This window comes from Bos taurus, chromosome 1 (assembly GCF_002263795.3).
Source record: "Bos taurus isolate L1 Dominette 01449 registration number 42190680 breed Hereford chromosome 1, ARS-UCD2.0, whole genome shotgun sequence".
Taxonomy (NCBI): Eukaryota; Metazoa; Chordata; class Mammalia; order Artiodactyla; family Bovidae; genus Bos; species Bos taurus.
Window position 1 is genome coordinate 69,558,889 of NC_037328.1, and position 25,741 is coordinate 69,584,629.

The following is a 25,741-nucleotide window of genomic DNA, read 5'->3' on the forward strand; positions in this document are numbered from 1 at the left end:
TTCTTATTCTGCTAGTTAGCAAGCTCCAGGGCTCCTAAAATATTTGGTCTTTTTGATGTGTAATAAACACTTCTTCTTGGGCTTCATATAAGTTCATTGTGAAACAATCAGTCTATTTCATTTTAGCCCTACTAATACCTGCTGTTTATACAATTCCTTTTTCTATAGTAATATCGAGATTGACACTTTGGGGGTTTTTCCTATTCAGTTTAACATGTGGATTAATAGGGGGAAAAAATGTCCCCACCTGAAAATGTGCACTGTCTGTAAAGATATCCCCATAGGAGTATGTCTGTGTCCGGTCGCTCAGTTCTGACCACCTCTTTGCGACCCCATGGACTGTAGCCCACTAAGCTCCTCTGTCCATGGAATTTTCCAGGCAAGAATACTGGAGTGGCCTGCCATTCCCTACTCCAGGGGATCTTTCCAACCCAGGGATCAAACCCACATCTCCTGCTCCTGCATTGGGAAGTCGATTCTTTACCACTAGCGCCACCTGGGAAACCCATAGGAGTGTGTCGGGGAATCAAAATGCAGTAAGCGTCAACCGCGCACCGGGGGTTGTGCCTCACACATAGGGCCTCAGTCATTGCAACATAGTTAAGAGTTTTTAGAAAGCTTAACACCCGACAGCCAGGGAAAAGTTCCTCTGGGGTAGGGATATAAAGTGAAAAGAAATTTCTGAGAGAAACCATGGGCTGGGAAGCCAAATAATTAGAAATAGATCAGAGGAGCGGCAGGAAACCCAGAAAGAAACAGATGAACTGACCAGCTGCAGGTCAGTGGAAAGGAATCCAGGGCAGCCGGCAGCCGCTGAGGATAATTGTTCTGGCAGAAAAGGCCTGAGAGAAAGAGAAGGAAATGCTCAGAGGCGCTTGCTTCGTTAGGAGGAGAGTCAAGGGGCGGAGGCCACAGGTCTGGGCCCAGGCGAGACCCTCAGGGCACACAGACCAGAAGGAAGAGGTCTTGCTTTCTTGGAGCCCAGGAGAGCTCAGAGATGGGCCAGCTCAGGACCAGGCCACAGCTAAGACAGGGGGCAGAGTTGGGGGATGAACAGTTTATTACACACCACGTCAGGGGGGCAGGGTACCACACCCGCCAGCCTCTCAGGCCTCACCCTTCTGTCCTCCAGGTGCCGAGAGTGCAGCTGCCTGTGGCCCAGCTTACTCCCTAAGTACAGTCCCCGCTGCTGCAGCCCAGTCAGTGCCAAGGAGGGCAAGAAAGAAAAGCCAGGGTTCATGGCTTTCAGAAGAATCTCACTTGGTCCTCTTTTTGTGGGACCCGAGGGTGGCATGGAGTGGGCAGCACACCAGGGAGCCGCTATTGCGGAGCTGCCCTGAGCGGTTCCGTCCCTGTTCCCACACTTGTGGCGTCGACCTCTGATTGCTACTGACAACCAAGGATACTATCTTTTCTTTCTTGCACAGGCTTTACAACTGCCTGTTCCGGGAAACAGTCTTGTGTCCTCTCCAAAAACCCATTTTCCACCTCTCACCTGCTGTGTGCATAGTGACCTTCCCACGGGCTGTCGCCAGGCAGGGTTTAGCCGGTCCCCCAGCCCCCAGCGAAGCGCTGGCCGGCCTGTCTGTTTCACTGCTAGGGACAGGTGGCCTTTCAAACAAGTCCCCCCACCCCCAACCTCCATGCATTAGTCTATTATTAGAGGTGGAATCTCCACCCATGAAGTCTCCCCGCCGGGCTGCTGGTGAAAGCTGTTCTTACACTCTTACTTGTGGCCTTCCTGGGACACGTGCTGCGCCCTCAGGCACACCTATTCTTAGCTTCCCTGCAAAACAAGGGAATTAGTGGAGAGAGGGGCCCCACCCAGGGGATCATTTGACTCTCTTCATCCAGATCAGAGTCTCTGATGGTTGAAAGGGCCTCTGTGGGGGAATCCACAAGAAAGAACCAGCTCAAGAAGGGGCAGAGCTTGCTGGCACGGTGTGGACAGCAGCTGGGTGCTCCCTCAGTCCAGGCCCAGCTACTCCCGGAGGCCCTGAGTCGCTCTAATGGAGCCCAGCTTTTTATTCCACAGTTAGAGAAGAGGCCCCTGGGAGATGAGATGTGAGACGGCACCAGCAAGCACAGACATATAAATGAGGGACACTGACTCCTTCCCTGAGAGTAAACCCTGCTCACCTGGGGGGTCTGAGACCTGGGGGGTGGATGTCAGCTCTCTCACTCCCTGAACAGCTAGCTCCCCCTTGCAAACCTTCTTGCAAGGTAAGGCCAAGACACCTTCCCACCCCCGAAAATAAATATCACCTTGACACTGGCGTCTACACACCTGAAAAATAAACCTGCACTAATGTGAAAAGCAAGCCCAAACACTGCTCTAAAATGTAAGTTCAGCGCTTCCAGCCCCAGGCTGCCCCAAGCAGCACCCCTCTATGTACCTGCAAGGCAGCTTTGCAAAGCCTCACACCAGAGAAAAAGGTGTTTATTCCTCAATAAGAGCAGTGATACTCAGGAGTTAACTGAGTAAGGACACCTCCCTGGCCTGGCGCGTCTTTCTGATACGTGATGGGAATCTCAGGGTCCACTTTCCCCCAGGGAACTTAAGGGAAGACAGAGGGAAGACAGGAGTTTTAGGGGATTTCCAGCAAAATGTCTGGAAGTCTTAATCTCCTGGGTTCTAGAGATGCCAAGTGAGTGTCCTTGACTGTCACATGACCTCCAGCCTGTTCAGAGGCTGTGGAACATGAGGACTTGGCTAATCATCTTCAGGCCAGTGTAGTCCTCAGGAAAAAAAGCTGCAGTATCCAAATCCATTGGGCCATCCCCTGGGGAGCCCGAGAGGACAAGGGGCCTCCAACCCTGTCTCCCACCACCCCTCACCTTGGCGCTGGGCTTCCTGCCCTCTTTTCTGTTCATCAGCCTCCTCCTTCTTACTGCTTTCTTGTGAGTAGCTTTCTGCTCATAGTGGAAGGGAGGCTATTGGCAATAATGAAGGATTGTTGGAGCTGGGGATCTCAGGTGACCAGATTCTTTGTTTCTGCTCTGATTTTTGACATGCAGGGTTGCCTGTGTCCCCATTATTTAGCACCTGCATGCATGTGTCTTCTCTGATGTGGTTACCCAAGTCTAGGGATACATATGAAGGACCTGTATCTTTCCCATGGTTTGGGCCACTGTACTGCAATCCTGGGCCCACGACTACATGGATTCCCCAGCCAGGACGCAAAGGGGAGGCAGCCATTGCTGCTCAGAGCTGATCAACGACCTGCAGCCTGAGCCCACCAGGCTGTAGGACTCACCCACCTTTTCCGCTATCAGGAAGTCATAGCGAAGGGCCTCTCGGGTGCAGATGGCGCCGAGCAGGAAGACAAAGACAATGTACAGAAACCACCTGCAAGAAACCCAAGAGCAGAACAGGGCTGCCACCTGACATCACTCAACCCCATCCCACTCCACCCTCCTCAGCCTGAGGGTTCCCCCAGGGAACTGTCCCCAAGGACAGAGAATGGCCATCACGAAGGCTCCCCAGATTATCTGGGGGCACTGTCGGTACTCTTTTCTCCTCTAGCATATTTCATGTAAATATATATAAACATATCATTTCATATAAACGTATAGAAATGCATCATTTGCCTCTTCCAGAGGAAAACACACAGAGGTTTTCTGGGGTGGGGAGCAGCCCAGCTGGCCAGGATGCAGGCCACGGTCGACGGGCAGGTCTGTACCCCATCCTCCTGCAGCAGAACAAGCCGATGAGCTGTCAGGCCTCGGAGTCCCGCTGTTCCTTGGCCCCCAGGTGACAGAGAGCCAAGCCGAATGTGAAAGGCCAGCAGTGAGCTGGCTCTGCCCTCAGAAGCCCTGTGACCTCGATGAACTCACATGAACCCAGGGGCCTCATTCCCATCTGGACAGTAGGAGGATGGGCCAAAGGCTCCTCCTGGGACCTTCCAGCTGTGACCAAAAATGAGGCGGGCTCTTTCCTTTCCTTCTGGACACCCACCCTTATCTTTGTCAGCCTCATTTTCTTCCCAGAGAGATCACCTTATTTAGCACAAAATAGACAGGTGCTGTATGCCTGGCTAGGAGCCACAGTGCCATTACAACAAGCTAAAGCAAACTAAGCAATGATGAGGTGTATTCATATTTTTTAAACATCACGGTTAAAATAATGCAGGTACTTTAATCCTTGTCATGTCTGGGATTTCATTACCTTTCACACCTACCCAGTGAAGGCAAAGGAGCTTCTTCCCGTAGTGCAGAGAGAAAACAGAAGATTCTAGGTCAGAACCAGACCCAAGGCACCCAGCCTGCTCACATGGGTGGCACAGTGTGAACTAACACAGGGAAGTCTGGCAGCCTTGGGGAAGCAAGCTGGGAGAAGAGGACAATCAGCCTCTGAGTTCCTACTGTGCACCGTTACACACAGCATCTCCTCCACAATCGACAGGACACATGTGTTCTCATTAACCCCATTTTAGAGATGAAAATGGAGGCTCAGAAGGTTAATTGTCTGAAGTCCTGCAGACAATCAGCGGAGGGGTGTAGTATGCAAATCTTGTTTTGTCTGCAGAACTCTTCCTTTTTATATTCCCTGCAATGGTCCTGGAAACTCAATGGTTACAAAATGCCCAAGTTCAAAATGGGGGTGGGGAAGGGGAGGGGCAGGAGGCTGAGGGAAAAGGAAAGAAAGGAGTCCACCTTCTTTAATGACCCCCTTCCTTGCTGGATTCCCAGGCAGGAGGGATGAAAGGGCGAGTATCTAAACCCACCAGACGTGAATTTTCCAGCTGGCTGAGCGTTAAAAGGAGGATTGGAATATAGAATAGACTGGTCACATACAGGGCACTCTTAGAACAAAAGGAGCAATCCCCTCTTTTGCCTTGGGTTTTCTCTCCCTCTCTCCAGCTGACTGCCACAAGGGGAACTTACGAGATGCCAACGGCTACTAGGGAGCCCAGGGGGATGCTGGCAGCAGGCTCCCTGAGGTCGCCCCCCATGTTGAAGCCGGCCATGACTCCTGAAAGACACCCAGACAGGAGAGAAGGGTGAGCAGCATCCTCCACACATCACCTTCCCCTCCTCGGGGCCTCTCCTGGAAGGGATCCTCGGGCATGCCCTCCCATCTGCGGCTCTGCAAAGTGCACTTCTCAGTCTCCCCTGGCAACTAGGGAGGCATCCTCAAGGCGTGAAAGGGACTTTTGTGGGTTGGCTGATGCTCAGGAGGAGAGCTCGACTAGCGACAAAAGCATCTTATGGCCCAGTGCAAAGTAATGAGGGCCAGGGAGGCGGCTGGCAGGCCACACAAAGGTCCCAAGGCCACATGCTGAGCTCTGAGCTCTGCCTTCCAGCCAGACAACACCCAGGAAAGACTCAGCCTTAGCAAAGAACCCACCCTGTCTGCTCAGCACAGTTCTTTTCCTCTGCTACCCTCAGACTACACTGGGGTTCAGGGACCCCAGGGACACGTTTCATCCAATATTCAGAGTCAGCAGCCGTGTTCAAAGCTCCTGAGCTGCCAAGGACTCTAAACAGATTCCAACAAACCATCTTGATGCTACCAACGCTAAGTGGCGAGCTCCTCTTCACTGTGGACTCTATTCCTCATAAGCACTCATGAAAGCACGTAGTCATGGTGGAAGGTCATCGCTGTGGTCCAAACACACACAGGCAGGAAACCAACAAGACAGCGGGTGCTGAACATCGTGTGGATCCAGCCCACACGTGCTCTGCAAGCCCACGGGGATGGGTGCATTGTGAATGTGCTCTTAAAGGACGTTTTGCATGGGTTTGGGGAGAGGAATGGGTCCATCTCCATCAATATGGATTTATGAACCCTTTGAACCTGACAGGGCCTGTGTTAAGTGCTTTTCATGCTTTTTTTTTTTTTTAAATCTCATTTAATCCTCACAACAACCACATCAGAAAAGTAGAATTATTTCCCCCATTTTATAGACAAGGAAACTAGTGCTAAAAGAGGTAAATTAAAATAGCTTAAGGTCACACATGTAGTAAGTAGCAAAGCTAAGATTCAACCCTGGTCTGTGTGATTTGGAAAATTGCTCTCTTAACGCCTCTGCTATAATGCTTGAGGGAACTCAAGTGCAGTGGAGTAAAGTGAAAGTTTGGGCCCAGAAAGTTAAACAGGAACTATTTCAAAGACTATCATGAATGCTGAACTAAGGCAGAGAACTGCATACATTTTGACTGAGCAATTCCACTACTATGGTTGTATCCTAAGTAAACAGTCAAGGACATAAGTAAAGATTTATCCAAAAATGTTTATTAAAGCTTGTATATATAGAGTGGTGAAAATCATAAGCAATCTAAGGTCTAAAGGTAGTGTGTGTGTGTTAGTCGTTTAGTTGTGTCCGACTCTTTGCAACCCCATGGACTGTGGCCCACAAGGCTCCTCCGTCCATGGAATTCTCCAGGCAAGAACACTGGAGTGGGTTGCCATTTCCTTCCCCAGGGGATCTTCCCTACCCAGAGTTCAAAACCTGGGTCTCTCACATTGCAGGCAAATTCTTTACTATCTGAGACACGTAGAGGACTGGCTAAATAAGTGATGATACATCTTTCAATATATACCAGCCCTCCGATAACATCAAGGATATGTTGTGACATGAAAAGAGCAATTGTTTCCATTTCAGAGGCATATCTGGGCTTCCCTGGTGGCTCAAAGGTTAAAGCATCTGCCTGGAATGTGGGAGACCCGGGTTCGATCCCTGGGTCGGGAAGATCCCCTGGAGAAGGAAATGGCAACCCACTCCAGTACTCTTGCCTGGAGATTCCATGGACAGAGGAGCCTGGTAGGCTACAGTCCATGGGGTCGCAAAGAGTCGGACACGACTGAGAAACTTCACTTTCACTTTCAGAGGCATATCTGAAAGCAGAACATACAGTATGATCTTATTGTGAAAAAAAAAAAACAAACAGATAAATAGATGTGTAGAAAAATGAAAAAGGAACTAGAACATGTTCAAAATGTTATTTCTGGGTGACGGAAAAACAGATCATTTTTTATTTTGTCGTTTACCTCTTCTTTCTCAATTTTCTATAGTGATCATTATGAAATAAGGGAGAAGTAATTCTTAAATGTTTTTTGTTTGTTTAAAATGGCATGTCGGGCACATTTTCTTTATTCTCAGTCCTCTCCCTCCCAAGACCCTATCAAAAGGATAGTAAAAGGGGAAAATGGATGAATGCCTAAAAAAAAAGAGGATTGGGAGGGGGAGCCATAAGTAGATGAAAAGTTTCCACAAATGTCTGGAACATAGAAAATGGATAAAATGATACAGAGTACTAAAATGAAAGGAAAAGAAAACCTTGGAACGCTTATCTAGAGGACCTAAATAAACTGCCCAAGAAAAACCAGGACTACTAGTATGGATGTTCGCACCCCAGGTGAAGCTCTCCTCAAGAGCCAGACACACCCACAAATGTGCTGCTGTCACCCTTTCATGAAGGAAGAACCCCGTCAGGAGACAGACCCCCCCACACTGCAGCAGGAGATCCACGCCAGCAACCAAAGGTGGTCACGTGTATAACAAACCCAGCAGCAAACACACAGACACGTGCACGGCAAAAACAGGACCACCTGGGCTGGAAGAAACATAAAAATCAGAACACAGGATAAAATTTTGAAGAAAATACTAATTAGTAGCTCCATAAACATCCAAGAAGAATATTCTACCTATAAAGCAAGATGCTATGAAAAACAAAAAATAAGAACAAGAAAAAGACTTTTGGAAATTAAAAACATGATCACTAAAATTAAAAACATGATCACTTACACTAAAAATGCAGTGGAGTATCTAGAAGATAAAGTTAAGTAAATATCCCAGAATTTAGAACAGAAAGACAAAGGGGTAAAAATTTTCAGCAAAAAATAGGAGAAAGAGAAGAAATCTTGGAGTTACAATATCCAACTAAGAGGAGGTCCAGAAAGAGAGAACAAAGATAAATTAAGCAGGTAAACAACAGAAATAAATGTCTTCAACCTGAAGAAGACACAAGTCTTCAGGCTGAAATATCCCATAAAGTAAACAACATAAAGGCCCACAACTAAATCATCACTGTGCAATTTTAGGAGAAATCCTAAATATTTTCAAAGATAAAAACCGAACAGTTACAAAGGAACAAAAATTAGACTGGCATCAGACTTCTCAACAGCAACAGTGAGTTCTAGAAAAGAGCACTGATTTTTAAATTCTGTGGAAAAGCTATTTTGAAACTAGAGTTTTAGCCAGATTACCAATTAAGTGAAAGTAAAGTTAAGCAAAGAAGGGCTCAGAAAATTTACCTCCCACACATCATTTCTGAGGAAGACACTAAAGCAAGGACTCCAGTACAATGAGGATATAAGCTATGAAAGAGAAAAAGAGACGGTTCACAAAGCAGCGGTGACAAGTCAGGAGTTAACAAAGTCCCAGAGTAACAGTTGTGCAGCAGAGAAACCCGCAGGGACTGAAGCAGAAGAACGGACACCCCAGTAGGGATGCCTCTGGATAGGACTGGATTCAACACAAAGGACACTATGAATTATTTTAAAGGTTTGCTGACTGCGTATTTTGGCAACAAGAGAAAACGCTTACTGAAACTCGAGGAGAAGTAAATAAGAAAGCCAACATGTAAATAGGAAGGAAACTAAAATAGGACATGACTTTAAACAACTAATTAAAAAAGTCTTAAAGTGAATCCATTTGGCCATTATATTAGGAACATTCTCCCCTAAATGACACAAGGGCCACGTCAGATGCAGCCAAGGAAGTGGGGTTGTAGCCCACCACTTTGCTCTTCAGTGAACCACAGCTACAGAGTCACAGACATAGCCCAGAGGACTTAAGTTTAGCTGCAAAGTAGAATACAAGTATCATCTACCTTGACAAAGTGACATAAAGCTATAACTAACAGCTAATACGAAAGGAAAAGAGAAAAGAAAACCAGAAAGAGGAAAGGCACTCATATTTTTGTTGTAGTAGTGTGGGAAACAAAAGTCCCAGGATCTTCACTCAGGACTGGCTGAATGTTACAAGCTTCAGTTAGTTTAATAAGAAAACCTGAAATGTGAGTTAGCCATTAAGTTTGTTAGGTCAATAAGGAAATGCCAGCAAATATTTATATACCAGCTGCAATAAATTTAAAGTTAATGCTAGAATTTATTCTGTATTTTGTCATCATAAAGGGGAGTTTCTAAATGTTTGCTAAGAGGAGCAAAGAAATTTCCAAGAATATTGAACAGCTTGTTTTTGAAGTTCCAAAACCTGTTGACTTGTAACCTAAAGGCAAAAGAAAAAAGAAAAAAAAACATTTTTTAGTAGAGAGAGGGTGTGTGTGTGTCGGGGTGGGGGGGGTGTGGGGGGGGGGTGGGGTGTGTGTGGGGGGGTGGGGTGGGTGTGAAACTGTGTTTGTTCACTGCAAGTTGTAAACTACGGCTTTCATGAGATTTTCCTCTTTACCTGCTAGTCATCAGCTTGTCATAGCTTCCCTGATATTGCTCTAAAACATAAATATAAAAGGATTATTCAGAATCCCTTAAAATCAGGGATTCCTTTAAGATAACTAACGCATTCCTTGTCAAAATACTTTACACATGAAATAAATATGACCCTAATACATTAATCTTAAAACACAACACAGAATATTAATTTTCCACACAAACAATAAGCAGTAAAGAGATATAGCCTAGGATGGATAACAGACTTAAGCATATTATTTAAAGTTATAAAGATAATCAAAAAAGAACAAAAATTAAAATATGACTATTAAAAATTGGGAAGTGGATAAAGGAACATGTAAGGAAGCTAAACCCTCTACATTTCTTACCATGGAGTCAATAAATTACATGTGACTTTGACTGTCAAGTTATAGATATAAGCATGTACATGCAGGCTAAGTCGCTTCACCTGTATCCAAGTCTTTGCGACCCTCTGGGCCATAACCCAGCAGGCTCCTCTGTCGATGGGATTCTTCAGGCAAGAATACGGGAGCAGGTTGCCATGCCCTCCTCCAGGAGATCTCCCCAGCTCAGGGATCCAACCCACACCAGCTGCGGATCCCTCACTGCAGGCGGATTCTTTACCAACGAGTCACCAGGGAAGCTCAGATGTAGGCATGTTGCTTGGTAATGCAGTTAGCTCCTGAAGTACTAAAATGACTACAAATGGTTGCCCCTGTAGAGGGGTTCTTTGGGTGGTCAAGTTGGTGGAGGAGGGAGGGCAGGCTGAGAGACTACTGCTTTACGTTACAAGCACCTCTGCACTATTTTTTTTTATTTTTTAAATCACATACAGGTTTTATTTAGATCAAGAGAGCAAGGCCGAGGACCTGCCTTACTCTGACCACAGCTCATGGGACCATGTCCTTTGTTGCTAGAACAGTCTGACGGCCAAGGCCAGCCCTGGCCAGATCCCCATGTCTACCTGATACTCAGGCCCCACTAACTTCGTCCATTAACACCTCCTCTTTCTGAACCTCCCAAATGCTGAACCTCTGCCAAGGTTCTCACCTGTCACCAGGTTTACCAGTGTCTTACCTGCCTGGCTTCCTACCTTCGGCAATGACTTCATTCTGCCCCCAAGCCCCTGGCAGTTCTATGCCCATTCACTCAGCTTTGCAAAGTTACATACTGCCATGTATTCTTTGCCATTTTCGTACCTCCTCTAGTTTGTCATGTCTTTATGTACGCCTTCCTTCAGATCATTTACAAAACTCTAGAAATAAGGAGCCACAAGAACTCCATTGCCATAGGCGCTTCTGTCTAGGAAAGTGACTGATTAATCGTAATGGCTTCCTGCTTCCCAAAGGTTCTGTATTCATAACAAACAAACGCCCTTTTCTTCTCTCTCCACAATCCCTTGCACAGTGATGACCCTGCCTTTAATTAGAGGTCCTACTAGCTGGCCTGGTATGGGGCACGTGGGAATCCTGCTCAGTGGGAGCAGAAACAGCTGACACTGACACAGGCCACCCTCAGGAATGGGCCAGACCCAGCCAGCCAGGAAGTGGGCTTGTGAGACAAAACAGGCAAGCCAGAAAATAGGCAGTCAGTACCGTGAACACAAAACTCCCAAGACAAGGAAATGGCAGTAACTTGCACTCCAGACAGAAAGCCTCGGGGTGACTCCTGTGGGTGTTCCGGGCACACCTATTAGATTGGTTTGCACACTGTTACTACCAGAATTTTGCCCTTGCACGACTACACAATTCTTGAGCAGATGATCTCTAGTTCTGGTGGACTATAAATGTCTTGCTTACCAGTTAGATCTAGAAAAGTTATTTTGATTTCATATTCACCCATACTAATCAGGTATTATAGAGATTCCCTAGTTACCTTTCTGCTTCTGTTACAATTTAAAAATATTATTAATGTTAGAGTTAGATTTAGTGGAGGAATAGTAGAATAAGTACTATTTCACAGTGATATTTACAAATAATGCCCCCTAAAAAAAGGTTCCACAGTTAAAAAACGTATCAGTGGGAAAAACCTTGATTAAACAAGATCAGAGAGATTCTTACTGCTGGACTTACCATGCTAAGTCACTTCAGTCGTGTCCAACTCTGTGCGACCCCATAGACGGCAGCCCACCAGGCTCCCCCATCCCTGGGATTCTCCAGGCAAAAATACTGGAGTGGGTTGCCATTTCCTTCTCCAATGCATGAAAGTGAAAAGTGAAAGTGAAGTTGCTCAGTCGTATCCGACTCTTAGCGACCCCATGGACTACCAGCCTACCAGGCTCCTCCGTCCATAGGATTTTCCAGGCAAGAGTACTGGAGTGGGGTGCCATTGCCTTACCATACAACATTCTAATTTTCATTGTCCATTTGTAAGAAGAGAAATGTAGCACATACTATTTCCCAAAACTTATTTGACATTCAACACTTTTTTAAAAAAAAATGAAACACTTTAATCATTGGAAAACACCAAGTGTCCATTTTGTAATTCCTATTTGATCTTTATCCTCTTTTTGGCAGGCTTCCTAAAAATCTTTAAAGTGGTTATTTAGAATCATCAATTCTTAAAGCTGGAAGGTATCTTAGAGATCATCGACTCTGGCCTTTTATTTCACAGATGAGGCAACTGAGACCCCAAAAGAGGAAGCAATTTTGATCATGTTTTCAAGCTAGCTGCTTGCAAAACCAGCAGAACTCATGTTGAAGTTTCCTTAATTCAAGTCATGTTATTTCCTCCACATCATACAGTCTCTCCATTTCCTCCTAACACCCATGCTCTTTTTGGATTTTTCTTTTTAAACCAGAGTAACGGCATGATTAATTTGGGGCTACCGCCCCCACAAGAGTGCTGAACTTAGTTATAATCAGCCCTACTTATAATCAGTTATAATCAGCACCACACGTTGGTTTTCCTACAGCAATTTCCGTCCCCAGTTCTGAATCACTAGTCTGTCCTGGTCCAGGGCATTTCCCCTCCTCGTTGGTCTTGAGCTGCCAGTTCCAGGAAGCAGTTAATTGCTTTACCCTAAACCACGTCCTCGCCCTATATCAGGATGATGATATGGGTTGCATCATGACCATATGACTTAGGCAACAGGTTTCTTCACACAGGTAAAGCCTTCTGACTTGGTCTTCCGTCCTCGTCCTAAGGCCTTTTACATCTCCTCACCGACTCAGCTTTCACATGTGAGGATGGTGGTGTTGGCCATCACTTTACCAGCTTGAGTTGAGGAGGTTAAACCTCCAGCATCATCCAGACCTTTCTGGGCACTGCCATTAACCTCACAGTCTGGTTGTGTGGCACCAGGTGAACTGGGAGGTTTGGCTTGGCACCCTGGCTCAAATATCTGTGACAATAGACGTGGATGGTCAGGAGAGGAACTGATCCCTTAAACATCTCTAGGATCAGCTATTGATAAAAATAACCAGGATAAATGTCCATTAACCACTTACCAGCATCTGCAAGATAGTGGTCCTCTGCCTTTTCTCGCTGCCCGCTTCATCAACCATAGTACAGAGATCAAAGTCTTCACCTCTTGCCTGTTATTTTAATCCCACTCCCACCCTATTTCCTTTTTTGATCCTGAAAATGAGAATTCTTAAGAAAAAAAAAAAAAGGCTTCCCCAGTGGCTCAATGGGTAAATACTTCACCTGCAATGCAGGGACACAGGAGGTGCAGGTTGATCCTGGGATTGGGATAGTCAAAGTTATGGTTTGTCTAGTAGTCATGTGTGGATATGAAAGTTGGACCATAAAGAACACTGAGCCCTGAAGAATTTATGCTTTCAAACTGTAATGCTGGAGAAGCCTCTTGAGAGTCCCTTGGACAGCAAGGAGATCAAACCAATCAGTCCTAAAGGAAGTCAACACTGAAGGGGCCTGATGTTGGAACTCCAATACTTTGGCCACCTGATGTGAAGAGCTGACACACTGGGAAAGACCCTGATGCTGGGAAAGATTGAAGGCAGGAGGAGAAGGGAGCAACAGAGAACGAGAAGGTTGGGTGGTATCCCTGACTCAATGGACACGAGTTTGAGCAAACTCCAGGAAGGACAAGGAAGCCTGGAGTGCTGCAGTCCATGGTGTCACAGTCAGACGCGACATAGTGACTGAACAATAAGGAAACAATGGGAAAAAAAAAAAGCCTGGGGCTTCTGGATAAAGCATTTGCCTGCAATGTGGGAGACCAGGGTTCAATCCCTGGGTTGGGAAGATCCCCTGGAGAAGGAAATGGCAACCCACTCCAGCACTCTTGCCTGGAAAATCCCATGGACAGAGCAGGCTGGTAGGCTACAGTCCCTGGGGTTGCAAAGAGTCAGACATGACTGAGTGACTTCACTTTTCCCTTGTGGTCCAGTGATTAAGAATCTGCCTGCCAATGCATGGGACTTGGGTTCGATCCCCAGTCCAGGAAGATCCCACACGCCACAGGGTCTGGAAGCCTGTGTACCACGGCTACTGAGCCCGCACTCTAGTAGAGCCCTCGAGCTGCAGCTATTGAGCCCACATGTCCTCGAGTCCATGGTCTACAACAAGAGAAGCCACCACAGGGAGAAGCCTGTGTACCACAGTGAAGGAAGGCCCCCACACAGCACAGGGAGAAGCCTGTGTACCACAGTGAAGGACAGCCCCCACACAGCACAGGGAGAAGCCTGTGTACCACAATGAATGACAGCCCCCCCACAGCACAGGGAGAAGCCTGTGTACCACAATGAAGGACAGCCCCCCCACAGCACAGGGAGAAGCCTGTGTACCACAGTGAAGGACGGCCCCCCCACAGCACAGGGAGAAGCCTGTGTACCACAGTGAAGGACGGCCCCCACACAGCACAGGGAGAAGCCTGTGTACCACAGTGAAGGACGGCCCCCACACAGCACAGGGAGAAGCCTGTGTACCACAACGAAGGATAGTCACAACCAGAGAAAGCCCGCACACAGCAACAAAGACCCAGCACGGCCAAAAATAAATAAATAAATAAATACTTTTTATAAAGAAAAACAGCTAATCATTTTCTAGACTTTCCTGGTTTCTGTTGGTTGGTCATTAAAGAACTACTCTTACTTTAGAAGCCTTCAATTTTCCCTTTCCATTTAGAGATTGTTTCTCTGTTGCCTTTTTTGTTTCTTTTTTTAAGTTCATAAATTTATTACTTTTCTTTTTCATTAAAGTAGAATATCCATGCACTAAAGTGACTTAACCTTATCTGCCGCCTTTTGTTGTTTGGAGGCAGTGTGGCTCTGAGCCTCGGTCTCCCCATTTGCAAATGGGGATAAGATTATGTACCTTGCAGGATTGTTGTAAAGCTAGAAAGAACATCTATAACGCACCTAGCACAGTGCCTGGCACCTAGTAGGTGCTAAATAAATGTCCACCTGGGGGTGGGGGCATGGGATAAACTGGGAGATTAGGACTGACATATACACATTATTATCTATAAAATAGATGACTAATAAGAACCTGCTGCATAGCACAGGGAACTCTACTCAATGGTCTATATGGGGAAAGAATCTTAAAAAAAACAAGAAGAGTGGATATATGTATATATGTATATGTATAACTGGTGCACTTTGCTGTATACCTGTAACTCACATAACATTGTAAATCAACTATAACACAATAAAAAAACATTTTTTTTGAATGTCCATTTGGGGAAGATGGGCTCCCTTCTGCTCTCAGAACTCCCCTGGGTTCCTAAGCACTCTGGCTGCCTCTCCTTACCTTCCACCTGATCGTCAAAACCCCACTCCTTCCCCACACCTGGCTGATTGGTTTGTTTAGCTGTTAAAGTAGGAATCTTTCGTCCCCTCTTCGCTCTATTCTTAGAGGCAGAACTAGTCAGTGCTCCACTCTCGCAATGCCTTAGAGATGCTGCTGAGACAGACTGTGTCTAATAATGGGACATTCAAACACTAGGATTCCAGCAGGATTTATTGACTTCCGGGTAGAGTACAGCTCCAGACAAACGTGTGTCCTCTTTCCCAGCATCCTTGCCAAAGCACGTGGGAAGTGATGGGGATCACCATTTTTTGTCGGGTGACCTTGGGAAATCACCTCTCTGTGTCATTGTTTCCTCATATGTAAGATGGATTAATAATAGAACCCAGGGAAGGATACAGGTTCCATGGGGCCTAAAACTTTTTAAAAATACCAAGTTATGAATATGAAATGGAACTTTAGAAGGAGGTCATGCAACCAAGGGACCCTGAAACCCAGGCTTCATTAGCTTAATGATAAATCTGCATCTGATAGAAGCACTGGGGTCATGATGAGGTTTAAATGAAAGACTATAAAGTGTTCCGCACAGTGCCTGATGTTGTAGGCTATTGTAATGATAATTATTATAGATACTGTGATAATTTGATAAAATCATAAATTCTATAAGTGAGATTACAAAAATAAACATATATAATAATTATAAAGCTCCCTCCCTTTCTCCTGTTCCTACTCACAAGTCCATCAGAATGCAGAGAGGTGAGTCCCGCCCTCAGACTGTCCTTCCTCAGTCTCTCTGCTCCTTAAAACAAGACCTCATTCTGCCCCAGCAGGTCCTCATTCTCTCACCCACAAGAACACATAACTTAAGAGAAGGCCTGGGGATACACTGGGAGAGAAGGAATGTACGGGTAGGCTGAAGGCAAAGCCAGCATGGATGCCTAGAGCTGAGGGTCCCAGAGACAGCCAGCCAATCTGGAAGAGCCCAGTAGAATCCAGAACTTCTCAGAGTGTGTGTATGTGTGCGGGGTGGGGAGAGATAGGATCAGGTCCAGGGAGGCCAAAGGATGTCACAGAAATAGCAGGGCTCCTGACCACAAAGGTAAGCGTGGACATTCTGGTAAAGGCTGCTGGTTTCCCCCATACATTTTGATGCTGGGTGTGGTCAACCACAACAGGCCCTTATCCTTTCCAGCAGGAGTCTGAAATTTGGGGACAAGGGTTACACAACTTCACACAATGGTATTTATCCCAGTGAATTTCCATTTTCTAGTTCCTCCATGTACTGTGGTCCCAGATTCCCAGAGTGGCTATGTGTGTGTATGAATAACTATAGGGAGAGGTGTTTGTTTTTCAGAGAAAGTTTGGTGGTATAGCTCAGAGAAGGAAAGTGCTTTGGGAAACTAAATGCAGAGTCTATTCCAAGGTCCCAGCCCCACCCTGCAGCCACCACCACAGGGTGTGGTGGAGTGCAGCGAGGAGCACTGACAGAAGACCTTGCTTCCTAACTCCAGAGGAGCCACTGAAACCTAGGCTTCAGCTATTCTCCCCAGAAGTCTCCCACCCCCAGGGATAAAATCTCTAGAGTAACCTAAATAACATCACTGGTCAGAGATGAGGATGCAGGGTTGGGGGACTGGAAGTGTCTGTTCTTCCAAACTCCTCTCCCCTCTCACAGCCTGGAGGTTCTCTTGTTCCAGGAGAGGATGGCGTTGGAGGGAGCCCCAGCCATGACTCACTCAGAGCTAATCCTTGGCAAATCCGTCACCATGGAAACTGCCAATCATCCATGCTTTTCATAGCTTAATGGAACATCTGCCAGGGGAAAGCCAAGGGATACAAATTGCCTGTCCTGCCTACTGTGTTTACACTGGAGCCCCTGGAAAACAGAGATAGCCAGGAGAGGCAACCCTCTACAGAGGGATGGTGGCCCAACTTTATTGCAGAGGGGGACCCCTTCCAGGGCTCGAAAGTGGGCTCTTGTCTAACACTCAGAAAAGAATTGTCAGAGGTGACATGTACTGACAAAGCAAGAGACTTCACTGGGAAGGGGCACCTGGGTGGAGAGCAAGAGGGTCAGGGAACCAAGGAGACCTGCTCTGCCATGTGGCTTGCAGTCTCGGGTTTTATGGTGATGGGATTAGTTTCCGGGCTGTCTCTGGCCAATCATTCTGACTCAGGGCCCTTCCTGGTGGTGCACACATTGCTCAGTCAAGATGGATTCTAACAAGGAGGATTCTGGGAGGTCAATGGGACATGAGTATCTCCTTTTGACCTTTCCCAAATTCTACCGGTTGTTGGTGGCTTTTTAGTTCCGTATTCCTTACCAGGACCTCCTGTCGTAAAATAACTCACAGGAATGGTTACTATGGTGCCTGATGAGAGCAGGCAGTTTCAGTCAGTGTGTTTCTCCTAACAACTCTGGTCACCTTCCGCACCTTAGCTGGGTGATCTTCCGCAATCCTTCATAAACTCCTCTGTGCTCATTTCCCAGATCAGTGATTCTCAACCTGGTTGGGCCCAGATCGGGGTGTGGAGGGTGGGGATGGGGCCGGGGGTGTCAGGGAGGCAGAAAAGCACATTCCCTGAGAGGGGTGGGGTAAAAGAGGCCTGTGTAGACAGTTTGTTCAATATTATAATTTTATATTTGGAATATTACCAAACAATACCTTCATAACTTAAGCCACAGAAAATAAAGAAGCTTGGCTAATCTTCTTAGGTAGAATCTTTCTCAAAGAAAGGACCAAGATACTCCTTTTGGTCCAGGGAGACACAGAATTTCCAGTGTAGTAAGGTTTTCAGTATGATTAACAAAAACGAACATGGATTAAAAGATAAAAAGTTGAGAGTCACTCGCTGGACTGGCTGATCTCAAATGGTAGTCCAGCTCAAATTCTGGGCTCCTGGGTGGCATCTTCCAACCTCAAGGCACTGCTGATTCCCTACTGAAGGGTGAAGCACCAGAGGGAAGGCTTGTCACCCCGGGCCCTTCACTCAGGCCACGCGTTCCCTCTCTTACAAAATGCAAGGCCTGCAAATAAAAAGGAGGGAAGCTATGGGAGAAGCTTGGAGGGGACCTGACAGGGTCACGCACATAAGGCAACATCCTGGTGGTACTGCCTGCCTCAAAGGACCACGGCCCTGCTTCAGCTGGAGCTGCTAACCTGGCACCTGAAAGCAAGGATCTGACCTGGCATCAGGACTCCCTGCCAGGCCCAAGGAAACAGGCTCATGTGGGAAACAGGCCAGGCTCAGGTGGGAAGCCTCTTGAATGTGTCGGGGAGGGGCAAGGTGTGGGGGAATGGGGAGCAGAAGGGGCTAGAAAATATTTTCAGATGTTAATGTTAAAAATTTTCGAAAATTTTCTTCTTCGTGTATTTCATCCCCTCCCCCTTTCCTTTTCTGTCCATTCAAAACGAACGTGACCTTTATTTTATTATCTTGGTGGAAATACGTGGCAGGGAGGAAGCAGACTTTTCACATTGTTTTGGTTTCTGTTTCTCAAAAGGCTGGGCCCTTAGGAGATTTTAGAGGATCTAGGAGAAGGCAATGGCACCCCACTCCAGTACTCTTGCCTGGAAAATCCCATGGATGGAGGAGCCTGGAAGGCTGCAGTCCATGGGGTCGCTGAGGGTCGGACACAACTGAGTGACTTCACTTTCACTTTTCACTTTCCTGCATTGGAGAAGGAAATGGCAACCCACTCCAGTGTTCTTGCCTGGAGAATCCCAGGGACGGGGAGCCTGGTGGGCTGCCGTCTATGGGGTCACACAGAGTCGGACACGACTGAAGCGACTTAGCAGCAGCAGCAGCAGGAGGAGGTAGAAAAGAAGCTGCAGAGTGACTGGGGAGAGCATGGCGGGAACAAAACCTATTTGCTACATTGTTTGTAGGGCCCAGTGCAAAAAAAATGTAGGACCCTTTGTTCAAAATTTATTAAGAATTTTAGCAACAGCAAAGCATTCAACCAAGTGTGGGGTCCTTCTGAGCTTATGCCCAAGTGTGAATGCATAAATTCATGCTCACTAAGCTGGCCCTGGACAGCAGTGTCGCCCATATTAGAACAGAAGATTGCCCCTCACGCTTGGGCAGGAAGAGAAAGGCCCACAGGATTTGAACAACGGGGACCTGAGGCCTACTCCCTGGCAGCACCAGTGGGATCCAGCAAGACCTCAGGAAAGAAGGTCTGAGAGGTACACAGACTCTAGGCACGAGGTTCCCAGGTTCCGCAAACTTTCCATCCCCCAAAGTGGCTCGGAAGCAGCAGAGACCATAAACCTAAAGGGAGCTACAGACAGGGCTGTGGGAGGGCCTGGCTCAGAGCACAGATGATGAACAGCCAGAGCCCCTGACACGCCCTGTACTTAGTAAGACCCTGAGACCTGACAGGCAAGGCAGAGGCATGAGGAATGACTGACATCAGTTCCCAGCCACCCCAGCAGCCTGAAGGCTTAGGTTCAGAGACCAACTCTTTCCACTTCATTAAGATGAAAGAAACGCATTGTTTCTGGCACACCTGGATTGTAGAACAGCATGCTACCTGCCATCACCGAGACCTAGCTCCAGCCTTCTTCCTGTGACCTAGCCTCAAAGAGGGAGGAGGGAGGAGGGGTGTCAACTCGGAGTTGCCTTAGTTACTCAGCTGAGAAATGAAGCTTGGGGCAGAGTGGTCAGGTGGTAGAGACAGAGGGAAGTGAGAGTAAAGGCGGGTAAATTTAGGAGGTAAAATTCACAGGACTTGCAGGAGACTGGTAAGGAAGAGGCTTCCTCGATGGCTCAGTGGGTAAAAAAATCTGCCTGCAATGCAGGAGACACAGGAGACATGGGTTCGATCCCTTGGTTGAGAAGATCCCCTGGAGGAGGAAATGGCAACCTACTTCAGTATTCTTGCCTGGCGAAGCCCATGGACAGAGGAGCCTGACAAGAGGAAGGTGTCAGAAGTAACTCCCCATTACTAGCTCAAGCAATTGCGGGGATGAGGGTGCCATCCCTGAGATCAGGAGTGGAGGAGAACCAGTTGGGGCTGATGGGATGGATGGGTTCTGAACATGCTGAGTCTAGGATACCAAGAGAAGGTGTCAGGTAGGCACTTAAATACACGATGTGAAGCTTAGAGAAGTCGGGGCTAGAGGCATAAATCTGGGAATGGCCAGCATTGTGGGTGGTCCCTGAACAATGGGCATGAATGAGATCCCAAGGGAAACAGTAGGCACAGCCTGAAGAACCCCAGCATTGAATGGGCAGGCAGAAGAGGATGCCCCTATCAAGAGGGTCAGAGCAGGATGCTACATCATAGAAGGTACGAGAAATGAAGGAGAAAGTGGAACGCAGCTGAGAGGTCAAACACACTGAGAAATTTTAAGTACCCACTGAACTAAGTGGAAGCCACTGATGACTTTGGAAAGAACCATTTCACTGGAGAGAGAGGCCTGGAATTCCAAAAGGAGTGAGTGGACGAGTAGAGCAGGAGGCAGGAAAGTGGTTGGGAGAGCAGAGACTGTGGCTGTGCAGGGGAGAGAAAGGGGCGGTGGCCAGAGGGAGAAATGGGATTCAGGGGAGTTGTTAAATACGACTACAGTCAGTAATTTCCCCCCGCGTTTTAACAGCTTTACTGAGGTATAACTAACATACAATAAGCTACAAGTTTAAGAGTGTGACAGTCTGTAAAATTTGACAAGAACACACTTGCGAGTCCATCACCACAGTGAGAAACACATTTTTTCATCCCCCCAAATTTCCTTGGCCTTCCTCCTGCTCCCTTCACCTCCACTCCTAGGTATTAACTGACCTGCTTTCTGTCACTGTAGTTTGCATTTTCTAGAATTTTATATAAATGGATTTTTAAATAATTTTATCTTTTTAAAAAGGAACTCTCTTTTTGCCTGACTTTTTTCACACAGCAGCCTTATTTTGAGAGTCATCTACATCGTCACAAGTTATCAATAGTTCACTTTTTCTAATAGCTGATTAGTTTTATATTGTGTGGTGACACCATAATTTGTCTCTCCATTCACCCTTTGATGAGTATTTGAGTTGCTTCCAGTTGGGATTATACCAAACTAAGTTGCTTTGAACTTTCATATACAAGTCTTTATATGGATACATGCTTTTTTTTTTTTTTTTCCCCCTCAATAGTAGATAACCAGGATTGGAATGGCTGGGTATGTTTGGTTTTTAAGAAACTGTCAAACCATTTTCCAAAAATGGTTGTCCCATTTTACGTTCCCATCAGCAATGTATGCAAGTTCCAGTTCCTCCAAATCCTTGTCCACATCTGATAGGGACAGTCTCTTAAATTTTCAACAATCTAGTAGCTTTTCCTCCCTTCTCTCTGGAGGAAGGCAGAAGGAAGAGGGAAAGGAGACAAAATCAGCTCCAGGACATCAACACTGCCTGGATGGAGAAAGAAACGTTTTTTTGAGTCTGTGTTCTGGGAACAAGCCCAGTCCCTAGTAAATGGTTATTTCTTGTGGAGCATTTGGTCAACACGTTAGCTTACTACCTTCTGGGCCTGGGACCCGAGCATGCAACAGGAGTTCTACCAGGACCTCAGCTGTGCAAGGCTCCTCTGCAGGCACCATGGAACGGGAAAGTGGGGGAGAGGACGCAGTCCTTGCCCGTGGGGTCCTGATTTCACCCACAGCCAAAGTGGCAAGAAGATAAGAGCATTTCTCTGCCCCTGGGAGAAGACACGTGGGTTGGGGTAGGGGAGGGGGAGATTAGAGACCAGTCTGCACTCGATACAAGGTGGAAAGGGCAGCTGTCCTGTTGAGGAATCCAGCCTGCTTAGCCCTAAGAGAATATGTCCCCCCTACTAACTTGGCCAAGAGGTGTCAATATGTAAGTATAAGGGGTAAGGAGGATCAAATCATGTTGGGAGCCTTCAGGAATTATGAACAAGTAAAGCCTCTGTCAAAATAATAGATGTGTAGTTAAAGCTAAGGCTGTCTATAAAGTCAGGTATATACCCTATAAGCACATACAGGTCCATTATGATACTACATTTTGGGAACCAAGCATTTACTTATATCCCTAACATGATAATGAAAAAGAATGCCAGTACCTGTAGCTGTGGGGAAGAACACCCCGAAGACAGTGAAAAAGGACTCTCCAGGGCTGTAATCTGGCAGAGTGTTGTTCTGTAGCAGTTCTGGTGAATATCCAATAAAACCATGTTCTGAAATAATACCAAGAAAGCAAAATGAGCCGAGTGACAAGACATAGCACAAGTTCCCTAGATTACAGTCCCAGCTTTAAATAGTAAATAGTCCCAGCTTTAAATAGTAACTTTAAATAGTAAAAGGTAGGTATGATGTGGGGGGGGGGGGGGGGGCAGGGAGAGAACACAGAAGATTATAGAAACATCTTCCTTCCCACGTCTAGGGCTTGACTTTCGTATATATATATCTATGGATGTAGGTAAATAAAATGACATGAAGAAGAGAGTAGTCACCTCTAGCAAGGGGAGCTTTTTTTTTTTGCTTGTAGACTTCGGTACAGCTGAAATCAGTGAGCATGCACTGATGTGTTTGCTTTTGATTTAAAAAATTACATTAACTCCCTGCTCAAAAACCTTCCCATAGATTCCTATTAGCTACAGAATAAAGTCCAAACTCCTTAAGACAAGTGTGGAAGCTCCGTACAACCTGGCAATGGCCCACCGTTTCCTATTCGTGCTTTGCCTTCTCCTCTTCCCAGCAGTCACACAGACCACTCTGCCCAAGAAGCCCCCTAGTACCCAATCCTGTGTCCTCTGCTTCCAGACCCTTCCCCACATCTCTGAACATCAATATGGTGCTCACTCTTCAAGCCCAACCCAAACACTGCTCTCTTTGGGCTTTACATTAACTCCCTGATCAGAATCCTCCTCCTAAGTGCCCTCCGTGACCAGACTCCTTGGGGCTAGAGATCTGCTCTTAAACACCTCTGTCCCCCAGGCCCAGCCACTGTGCCTGCCACACAGCAGGCAGGGTGCAAATATGGGTCACGCTGAAAGAACCTTGCTCTTGGATCTTTTGCTTCCGTGCTTTCAGTCTGATGGTTCAGAGACTACTTTATAGCAGAAACATCTCAGATCTGATTTCTTCAAAGAATTTTAAACATTTTTTACATTGCCTTAAATGCAGTTAAGAGGTTTCACTCCTACAGATACTGCTTTTTTGTCAAAGGGGGTCACCTTGAACAGTATCTGTGGATGTGTTAGTGGGCTGTGGAATTTTAAGATACAAGTCCAGTGTCCTTGGGCTCAGAAACACGCAGGATATCCAGTGTCAGTTTTTAGAGAATGAGTTGGTTTGTTCCTGCTCACTCTAGTCCACAACTCGGTCTTGATCTTTTTCCCTCTATCCCCTCTGACATGCAAGATGAGCACTTAGCCATTAGTCTCTCCATAGCTGACCCCCAGGGCTGTGGTGACAATCCCCTGCCAGCCTGTCCTCCACCACCCTCGGGGCTGAACTTCACCCCGAGCTTCCATCCAGTAAAGAGTGCTGGCTTGCTGATGAGTCCGAGATCACGGGCACTTCTCATGGCTTCCAAGATTCATATCTTCATAGGAAAAATATTTTTCAAAAAAAACAGTAAAATGAAAGCTCAGTGAAGCACAAGGAACCCTGGGGAGTCCAGTCAGGACTTAAAATCATTGTCAATTGCTCTCTTTCTCCTGAACCTTAGATCCCAAGGACTGTGCAGCATTTCCGAATGGTTTGGCGTCTTCACAGCTGGTCCTCTCCTCATTAACAGAAAAGCAATAATAGCCAAGTTAACTTTAGTTTATCCGCTGGCTGACCCCACTGACTAGACTTTCTGAGGAGAAAACCAGCCCAGCCTGCCTTGGAAGGGAGCTTAGCCAAGCTGGATGACACACAGGTCTGAGCACATCTGAGCACAGGGCTGTGCGCTGGGCAGGCCGGCCGTGAGGATCAAGAACACTTCATCAGGCTCCACGGATCCTGGCTGTCCCCGAAGCCACCCTGACATGGGCAGGCCTTTGGTCACCAGGCCTGAAGGGCCTGGCCCTGGTCAGCCTGAAGGGCCAGAGGGATCTCAGGCGCTGTAGATGAGTCACTGGGAAGCCTCTTCTCTTTCTCCATCATCCCACCAACGAGATCCACAGATTGAGCGGATGAGTCACTTGGCTTATTCGAGGCGGCAGGGGTGGGGGCGGGGTCCCTCCTCTGCAGGATGATCACAAATGCAGCTCTCACACGCTCACAAGCACACGCTCATACTGACAACTGCTGCTGACCCCAGCCCTTTCCCCCCAAGTCCAGTCCTGAATTGTTCTCAAGGAAATCTTAACTTCGACAAGAACTTTATCAACAGAGATGCTTGTCAATGAGTTATTTATAATCGTGTAAGTGGGGAGTGTCTAAATGTCCAACTGAAAGGTTGAGGTATTTTAAATCCTTATAAAGACTTACTAGTGCCAAAGAAACCTATCCATGTTACATATGACATATATTAAGTAAGAAATTGGATACCATTTATAGAATAAATACAAAAAAAAGTTTTAATGTATATATGTAAAAAAAGCAAATATACCAAAAACTAATTGTTGTTGTCTGTATAATGCAATCATGGGCAATTTTTTTTAAATGTTTAAAAACTTTCCATGTTGTCTGTCATGAGCATAATCCACTTATCATCAAAAAGTAATGCCTTTTGTAAAAACAAACAAAACGTCCCACAACTGAAAGCCTACTTTCTCCAGATAGCTTTTCTATAAACAAATTTATTTCTTTTTTTTCCTTTCCATTTATACTCTCCCTGTTTTTCAAAATGATACTTGCCCCATTTTTCAAAATAAGTAGCTTATGAGAAAAACATAAGATAGGGCAAGTAAAATAAGGGGCAAAAAAGAAACAGAAGGAAAAAAAAAACGAAATTGAGCAAAAGATAGGGAGGAAACACCTACAGCCTCAGGTATCTGAGGTAAGACCCTGCAGTGACTTTCCTCAAGCTGGAATTCAAGGCCTAGAGAGATCATTTCTGACACAGCCCAGTCCAGCAGGGGTGGGCCTTACGGCCACCATTCACACATGCTGCATTCTACTGGACGAGAAGGAGGCCTAGGCTCGCATGGTGGACCTGTCTAACTGCCTCTGCCCTTACCTTCCCGGGGCCCTTATGACTTCCATCCACTTGACAGCCCCCCACATCATGCTCCCCAGTCCTGAGCTAGCCCCACAGAAGACCTGGCCTTCATCCTGAGTTCTGGGGCCCCAGTCTCTTGCCCACAACCCTAACCTCTGGTCCAGCTGGACCCAGGTCAGGCACTGATGTCTCAGAAGAATTTGTACTTAAGGCGTGGCCTGAGGTCCGCTGGCCACATCCAGCATTGCAGGGCTGAGTAGACACCACCTGCCACGGCCTCTCACAGTGGGTCTTGCTGCCTGATTTGCTAATTCTTCTAGTCATGGCCCCATTTGAGAATCTGATGAAAGCACATTTTGCATTCCATTGTGGGGGTTCCCTGAAGCCTCCCCAAGGTTCAGGACCTCTATGCTAGGGGCTGCCTCTGTACCTGAGACTTCCGGCAGGCCCCACCTAACCTATGATGTCTCAAGTCCCACCATGCCGTGCCTTGGGGTGAACAGAGGCCAACATCTCCTGCTG

At 46.7% G+C, this 25,741-nt stretch overlaps 1 protein-coding gene across 3 annotated transcripts in view; it reads right to left on the minus strand.

The window, feature by feature from the left end:
• The window catches only part of SLC12A8 (solute carrier family 12 member 8), a 159,523-nt gene that overhangs the window by 37,507 nt on the left and 96,275 nt on the right, over positions 1-25,741 (minus strand). For all 3 annotated transcript variants that reach the window (XM_059887971.1, XM_015471682.2, XM_002684815.6), the window contains 3 exons: positions 22,188-22,301; positions 4,888-4,975; positions 3,262-3,349 (listed from right to left, as the gene is read on the minus strand). In XM_059887971.1, the coding sequence (XP_059743954.1) occupies positions 3,262-3,349; positions 4,888-4,975; positions 22,188-22,301 (290 nt within the window). The remainder of the gene's footprint in view (positions 1-3,261; positions 3,350-4,887; positions 4,976-22,187; positions 22,302-25,741) is intronic.